Source organism: Labeo rohita, chromosome 3 (assembly GCF_022985175.1).
Source record: "Labeo rohita strain BAU-BD-2019 chromosome 3, IGBB_LRoh.1.0, whole genome shotgun sequence".
NCBI lineage: Eukaryota > Metazoa > Chordata > Actinopteri > Cypriniformes > Cyprinidae > Labeo > Labeo rohita.
In genome coordinates, this window is record NC_066871.1 from 4,889,605 (window position 1) to 4,898,004 (window position 8,400).

Genomic DNA, 8,400 nt, shown 5'->3' on the forward strand with positions numbered 1-8,400 from the left:
TGAAATATTGTTGCCATTTTTCTTTAGTTTCTTCTGTCATGATCAACACACCACAAGAACTGATTCTGATGATTTTACACTCACAATATTTAGGCTATGCATTTGCTTTGGAGTGAATTGTCAAGTTTGTCAAATAAGTTTGTCAAATAATTACAACGCTGGAACGGATTTTGTTAACATTTACAGCCAAAATTGTAATTTTTCTGAAGAGACAGTCACCTCATATGATGACCAGAAGTCCATGGTAAGACCTTATTTGACTGCTAGATAAATGTGTGTAAATACTAATGTAGTCTAGCAAGGCCTTGACACACTAAACTGACGGTCGCCCAAAGTCAGCCGTTGTTTAGCATATGTGAACCCAGTTTTTGTGATGTGTTTTGCACCATTTTTCTATCTCATCAGTGTCTTTTTGGCCATCTGAGCATTTTTTTTTTTTTAATCTTGTCGGACAGTCTGCGATATCATTTAAGTGTAACATAAAACAACGTCAACAGATGGAAGACAGAAATGCCTGGATTTCAACGTCTGTCCATCTATAGCTGTTCATAGAGTTAAAAATGGCGGGTACCAGTGTTTCGTACATCATGCATTCGGTCAATCTATGTTTCAACGTTCAAGCAACCAACTTTCTGCTATGCAAACATGCCAGAAAACGAGTACTTCCGCCAATAGTTAAAGGGACCATGAAAAAGACTGCACACATATAATCTACGGTTTGTATAGCTGTAGTCTTAGTTTCGCTTTCCCTCTTTGAATGACAAATACAGACTCCTGCTGGTATGGAGAGTTATTTCCTCTCACGCAGGCTCAGAACGTATATGCTAGTTAATCTTTGGACGTGTATTGCATTGTGGTGCATTCAACTTTTTGGCCCAAATGCAGGTGACAACAGTCAGCTTTCGTTTTCACTATACTTTCCACTTTGATACCTGTTTTGTTTGTCACGAGCTAAGGCATGAAGTCGAAAGTACGTAAGGACTGAATAAGTGTTCTGACTGCAAAATGGCTCTCACTCTCTCAGTCTTCTTGCATTTTTATTTTTGTTAGCTCTATACTTGTGGTTACTGGTCTAAATATAAGAACGCTCATACAAATGTCAGCAAAGGTACTTATTACAGCCAGAATGTGTGAGAGTGTATGTCAAGAAGTGTGTCATGAGTAGGGGAAGCTGTGGCTAAGAGCTGATGCACAGGAGAGAGGAAGGTGTGAACGGGTGGGCCTGTTGCATGGCCATGAATATGTGTTTATCTACTTGTGTAGGCATTTTTGTGTCCCACATGTCTTTTCTGCTTCCCATTCATATAGATTCCACTTCCAACCTACTCAAACGGAATATGCCACGTTCTGAAAAAGATCTGACGATGATTTTTTCTTCTCATTTTAAAAACTAGAAAATTAGATTTAAATGGTGCAATTATTCCATCCCACATTCTGAATTCTGATTTATTTGTCAAACTTTCAGATTTTACTTTACCTGTCACTTGAAATAGTATTACAAAAGACTTTAAGAGTGGTCTGACTTTTTTTCATGGCCCCGCTGGAGTGTACTCGCTCACACCATCCGCCCACCTCCGGGGTTTATGAGTGATGGTTATCTTTCACTCTCACAGTGGGTCTCACTCTCACTGCGTTGCAGTGGGTCTTCTTGCACCTCTCCGGATGTGCATTTGTCACCTCTGAAGTGGCCAGAGACAGCGTGCGTGCACATGGCTCCAGGTAAAGTTTCGTATCCTACAGTATACGTGGTGGACAGCCAAATGAAGCCCCCTCCGTTGCCCCCCAAACCAGCCCGAAGACAGCGGAAAGACGTGATCCAGACTCTACTGATGATCCTGGTTTGTGTGGCTCTGTGTGGCATGGCTGTGGAGGCCTGTTTCATCTACCATCTGTTCACATCCAAAGAAAACCATGTAAGTAGCATTCGGATCAACTTTCTGAAGCATCCCTGTCTTGTGTACTTTCATTCATCGTCATTTCTTCACTCATACTATCTTTCACGCTATCATCATCGAATCTCAGTTTATCTTTTGTTCATCCGCTTTTTGATCATTTCCTTAATGTTTTGCGGTCTTCTGTTTCTCTTTTACACTCGGAACATAGATTATGTTATTCGGATGTTGACACGTTGTGGCTTATCACTTTCAGTTACTTAATAAGATACAAATTTCATAGAATTATAACTGAACAAGAATTATGTGAATATGTATTTCTGCTACATTAGATGCTGAAAAAATGTAGCAGTTTCCACAAAATAATAAGCAGCAACTGTTTCAACATTGATAATAATAAGAAATGTTTCTTAACCATTTCTGAAGAATCATGTGACACCGAAGACTGGAGTAATGATGCAAATTCAGCTTTGCATCACAGGAATAAATGACATTTTAAAATATATTTAAATATATTTCAACAATATTACTGATTTTTCTGAATTTTTAATCATATAAATGCAGTTTAGAAAGCATAAGAGAACGCCGATTTTAAAAAATAAGACTCCGCACTGACTCCAAACTGATATATATGTTATAGGAGGAAGTTTACTTTAATGACTGTGTGTATATATGTGTATATATAAATTATGTTTTAAATCAACTTTTCACTTATATTTTAATGCTGGTGATACAATAATGAAATATATGCAAAATTTGCATATGCAAGAATTTCACTCATTTATATGTGAATATAGAGTACACTGTAAAAAATAAAAAACGCAATTTGTTGAGTCAGCTTAAAATAATTTGTTACCCTGCTGCCTTAAAATTTTAAGTTCAAGTTTATTCAACTTGAAATGTTAAGTTGTACTAAGTAACAAGATATTTGTGTTTGCTAAACTTAACAGATGGGTAAGTAACCCAGCTGCCTTCAAATTTTAAGTTGATTCAACTCAAATATCTAAGTTGTCACTTAGTATAATTTAACATTTCAAGTTGAATAAACTTTTTTTGAGTTGACTGAATTTAAATGTTTAAGGCAGCCAGGTTACAAATTATTTTAATTTGACTCAACAAATTGTTTTTTTACAGTGTATGTACGTTGAGATGTTTCCGTCAGGCTCCTCCCTTTACATGAAATTTGCAGAAATGTAGCTGGACAGACCTTCTGGTGCTCAAACCACATGCCGTGCTGTGGTTACCTGACCTAGACCTCGACCTAACAAATAGAGTTATGAGCAAATGGGTCTTAACCAACCTGCAACAGAGTTATCTGATGTGATGACACAAATTAAGTTCTGGAGGAAGTGCGAGTTAATACCATGTTAATGAGAATGTGCCATGTTATTTAATAATAAACAAATACAAATACTGTACTGAAGTAGCGATAGATCTTTTCTTCTGCATTGTGACGTACACCTGAATTAAACGGATTATCGGAAAAGAAGAAAGGGTGGGGACTTGGTTTTAGTTGGTTGTTTGTGTTGGTTGTTGTGGCACTTAAAAGTAGAGGCAGATGAATGTAAGCTTGCAGCTTTAACTAACTGAAAAGTTATTTTACATTAACTAACGTGCTGGAATTTGTTTATGTTAAGACACAATAGATGCAGCAGCCCATGATATGTCATTGTAATATCTCTGAGGTGGTAAACCTCAAAACGTTTTTGCAGACTATTTCACTCAAGGATTTTGAACAATCATTATGAAAGATTCAAAAATGTATGATTCTTCTTGTTAATCTTCCACAGACATCTACAGATGAAATGCAGACTGCCATGAGAAAACAAGGTAAAAGATCACTCTACAAGTCTGTACACAACCACAAGTTTACTTTTATGTGTTACACTTTTTATTCTAGGTAAACATGAACAAGCATATGAACAATACCTGATTGCACTTAAAATCTATGATTATTTATTTATTTATGGAATATCTTAGATAAAGAACATACCGTGACCCCGAAACAGAAACTGCTTGGAGAAATGAAGCCATCAAAACCAATGGCACAACTGACAAGTAAGTTCACCACTGATTTTTATGTGTTTTTTTTTGTTTTGTTTTTTGTTTCTTTTTTAACTGTTAGGGTTTGTTTAATTGTGAACTCTGGGTATTAAGACTTGTATGGCTTACTATAACGTAAATTATGTAAATTATATAGTAGAAAAATCACATTGTTTTATATATATTTTGGACTATAGGGGGCACCATTATTTCTGTGATGTAAAATGATTGCACTCAGTGTGGCTATTTTTACCACAACATGGAAAATAAAATACTGATACAATGACCACAGCTACTGAAAGAGCTTACAGATGGTGATGGATATAATCGTAGGCTTAAACCAAATGCCGTACCATCGATTTTTTTCCCCCACAATAAGTCTAAACACCCCAAATATCAAGTGAAATCCACGCTGAGAAACTCCTTCAGTGGTTGCGGCGTAATGACAAGCGTCGGCATGTTTACATCATGCCACGACGGCATCTAGTGTTTCTTGTCTCTGCCGTTTGTCAGCTTTTTCAATAGCTGTGGTCTACTAAAAGCTTCAAAGGCATTAGAGCTAAAGTGGAGAGAACAGAAACGCAGATCTTTAGGAAGTTTTATTCATCCACAAGCATCTTCCCATTCTTTTCTCCACTACTTATTGCTAGGAAAGCAGTGAAGACTTATATCACTTCTCTTGTTGCCCTTCGACTGAAAATGACAACCAAAAGCAGCACAATGTGGCATCATATCAGTATTGTATATTGTCTAAGTTGTGTTGCGGTAAAAAAACAGCAACAGGTGCACTAATTGCAATAATTTCAAGTCATCAAAATAATAGGGCAACCATAGTCCAAAATTGGATCATGAAACAATAAATTCAAACAAGTGTGTCAAAAACATTTGAGTGCTAATGTACATGACGCTCTTGCCGTCCTCTCCTCTAGCTGGTGAAAAACCTGTTAATGGTGTCGTGCTGTGGCATGAGAATCATGAATCCATTCTTCACCATGTCAAACACAATGCTGCTGAGGGCAGACTCATCATAGAGAAAGAAGGATATTACTCCGTCTACTCTAAGATCAGCTTCAGGGATGATAATATGATATGCATCCACTCTGTACTCAGACTTACACATCGATATGTAGGAGGTGAGATTCTGCTTCTTCAGTCCTCCAGGTACCATCCTAAAACCCCGAGGCCTATAATCAAAGACAACAGCTACCTCAGTGGGATGTTCCATCTGTACAAAGGTGATGCTGTCTTTGTCACATTGAAAAATTGTACACTTGTGTTATCCAATGCTGCTGAGAACTACTTTGGTGTGTTCATGGTTTAGATGGATTCTGGAGTCAAACTGATACCATACGACTACTGTGCGAGTTGCATAAGTTCTCATCTAGATCTGATGGATTGATTTACTTTTCCTTCAAAGTTGTACTTTTCAAGTCATTTTTCTAACTGGAAACAAGCTAGACACTTGAACCAGAAGGAATCAAACTTTTGTTGATCTTTTTAGATAAGTTCATTGTATAGGATACAGAAACTACTATACATACATACATACATAAATGTAGTAGTGGATACACACACTTTCATATATATGAAAACATACATATATACAAGCCTTGTAATATTTTTGCCTGTGTGTGGCACCTGATGCTCTGTTGATCTACACTGTAATTTTTTTTTCTAAATATTTTTATTGAAGTAGTAAATCAACCAAAGATTATTACAGTAAGTTTTACCCAAAAAAATACCATTTCAAAATTCAACTTTTAATTCAATGTGTGATTTGTAAGTAAAAAAAAAAAAAATATATATATATATATATATATATATATATATATATATATATATATATATATATACATATATATATATATATATATATTCAAATGTATTCGCATATATGGGGAGACAAAGTCCTCAAAGTACTTTTTTAATGTAAATACATTATTTTAAATAAAATATAAAATATTTAATAAAATATATAATATAATATATATATAAAATATTTTTTATATTTTTACATTAACAATGTAATCAGTATTGTATTTATTAAAGCCAAGTATGAATCTCATCACGTAGGCAGTAACAGTTAATTATTTACTAAAAACTCCCACAGATCACGGTTTCTTGCTATTTTAGGTGTTATTTTAACATAACAAAATGTTATATTTAAGTTTGTGAGTTGTTTACTTACTTTTATAAATTATATTTTTCCCAATCACATTACAGCCTCAACGTCATTACATTTCAGTCAGAGTTGTGCGACACTCAGCTGCCGTTTATGGATACCATAGGAATGAATGAGAAGTGCCGTAAGCTAAATCCCACCTGTCACAAAAAGTCTGTGACCTCTCTTATAAAACAGCATTTTTTTCATGGTAAACTCTAAAAATAGTTCAATCCAAAAGTATTGTTTAGTGTAAAACATGTTTAAGAGTAGCAGATATGCTGTCGATTCATTAAATTATGAGCTGTTTCCTCTAAAAAGCTGTTTATTCAGCGTATTAAAGCCTCTTCATTGACATCCATTAAAAAAACGGTCCATTAAAAAAACTGTCTCATTTCCCAAGTACTGCCAGACCGGAAGCATTAGCTTTAGCCGTTATGCTTTTTCAGCTAATGATTGCAGGCTTGCCATCTAGTGGTTTTGGTTACCCCCACCCAACTCACCGCACGCTTTACCAAGTCTGTTAAAACTCAGTGGGCTCAGGAGGCAAGAAAAATGCCAACTCCCATAGTAACATTGTTGCTATTGGACAATATTTGTTTAGAAAAACAAGTGATTTATACACTTTTTAATGTTTAAATATTATTTTTATTATTATTTTTTGTAATATAAACTTACAGTTTGTAAGTTTGTGCAGCATATTTTGCATAAATTGTTTCGTGAGCAACGAGCGTCTAAATAAATTTCAAGAACGCTGTCATAATAATTGTTTTGGAAGATGAACATGAATGTTTCATTGCACCTTTAATTTGCTCAGGGTATATGTGACCCTGGACCACAAAACCAGTCTTAAGTCGCTGGGGTATATTTGTAGCAATAGCCAAAAATACATAGTATGGGTCAAAATGGTTGATTTTTGTTTTATGCCAAAAATCATTAGGATATTAAGTAAAGATCATGTTCCATGAAGATATTTTGTAAAATTCCTACTGTAAATATATCAAAACTTAATTTTTGATTAGTAATATGCAAGTTAATATGTTAAGAACTTTATTTGGACAACTTTAAAGGTGATTTTCTCAATATTTTATTTTTGTTGCACCCTCAGATTCCAGATTTTCAAATAGTTGTATCTCGACCAAATATTGTTCTATCATAGCAGACCATACATCAATGGACAGCTTATTTATTATTTTCAGCTTGCAGATGATGTATAAATCTCAATTTGAGACTCTTATGACTGGTTTTGTGATCCAGGGTCACATATAATAATACTGCTGCAGTGTATTGCAGCTCCTTTTGTATGTTGCTTTGCACGTCTTAAATATTATTTACTTTTTAATATTGTTTGTATATTTAATTAAATTATGTGTATTTTTAAAAGATATTTCTCACATACAGTGTTCATGCATCTGGATCCGCACAGGAGCAGAATTTATTTGACTGATCATTTTCTCTGCGCATCAGCAGCATTTTAAACGAATGTCTTTTGTCTATTTTGAATACATTTCCTACTCAAAAATAAAGTAACATATTCAAATAAACAAACCTCAGTCTGCTCATTCTTACTTGCTGTTACATAATGTGCATTGCGGTGATTAGTCACTTCCACAAGCATCCAGAATGCTGTGGTTTGACCTTTTCCTGCTCACAGGAAAAGTGACACTTCCACTACAGTGACACTAAAATCTTGCTTTACCTGCAACTTTTTCAAACTCATAATGCAAATGTTTCTTCTGACTCATCTTCTCCTTTGATCTCTTTGGTGCGAAGAGACTTGAGTCATTTGTCTTTTGAGATGCTACTTGCATCTGTCAGATGACATCAGCATGCCACTGCAACAAACATTTCAAGAACTTCAGCGAAATGAGTTTGGAGAAATCCTTTGTCGGGCAAACGGCGTTTATCGTTTGAATCAGGGCCTGTTTTATTTTATCTTATTCTAAGAAGCTTTTGCATTGTGAACGCCCACGCTGCTGTGTATTCTTAGCAGAGCTAGTAAACTGCAGAGGAAGTGGGGGTGGGGGACGCTTCCCGCGTACACAGGTATGAGTTCGATTGTTTCGCTGACTCAGATCTGTCTGTCTGAACACTGAAGCTTCTCTAACGAGCTTGGTGGAAGATTCCGACCAACACAGTAGCAGAAACAGCAGCAGCAGCAGCAGCAGCAGCACATGGGCCATATCACACTGTAGACAAAGTGAATTGGTAGGCCCATCCTTTCATGACATTATCGCTTTCATAGAAGAGTTTGGTGGTTTTGCGATGTCAGTGCACGAGATGCTGTTTGATGTCATGATGTCA

General features: G+C 35.6%; 1 protein-coding gene across 1 annotated transcript; it reads left to right on the forward strand.

Annotated features, from left to right (window-relative positions):
- Positions 1-1,622: 1,622 nt before the first annotated feature.
- tnfsf14 (TNF superfamily member 14) lies at positions 1,623-5,704 on the forward strand. Its single transcript, XM_051106119.1, has 4 exons — positions 1,623-1,913; positions 3,683-3,722; positions 3,873-3,950; positions 4,865-5,704. Exons 1-4 carry the CDS (start codon positions 1,710-1,712, stop codon positions 5,254-5,256), a joined length of 714 nt encoding a protein of 237 aa, XP_050962076.1. The 5' UTR covers positions 1,623-1,709; the 3' UTR covers positions 5,257-5,704.
- The last annotated feature ends 2,696 nt before the right edge of the window (positions 5,705-8,400 follow it).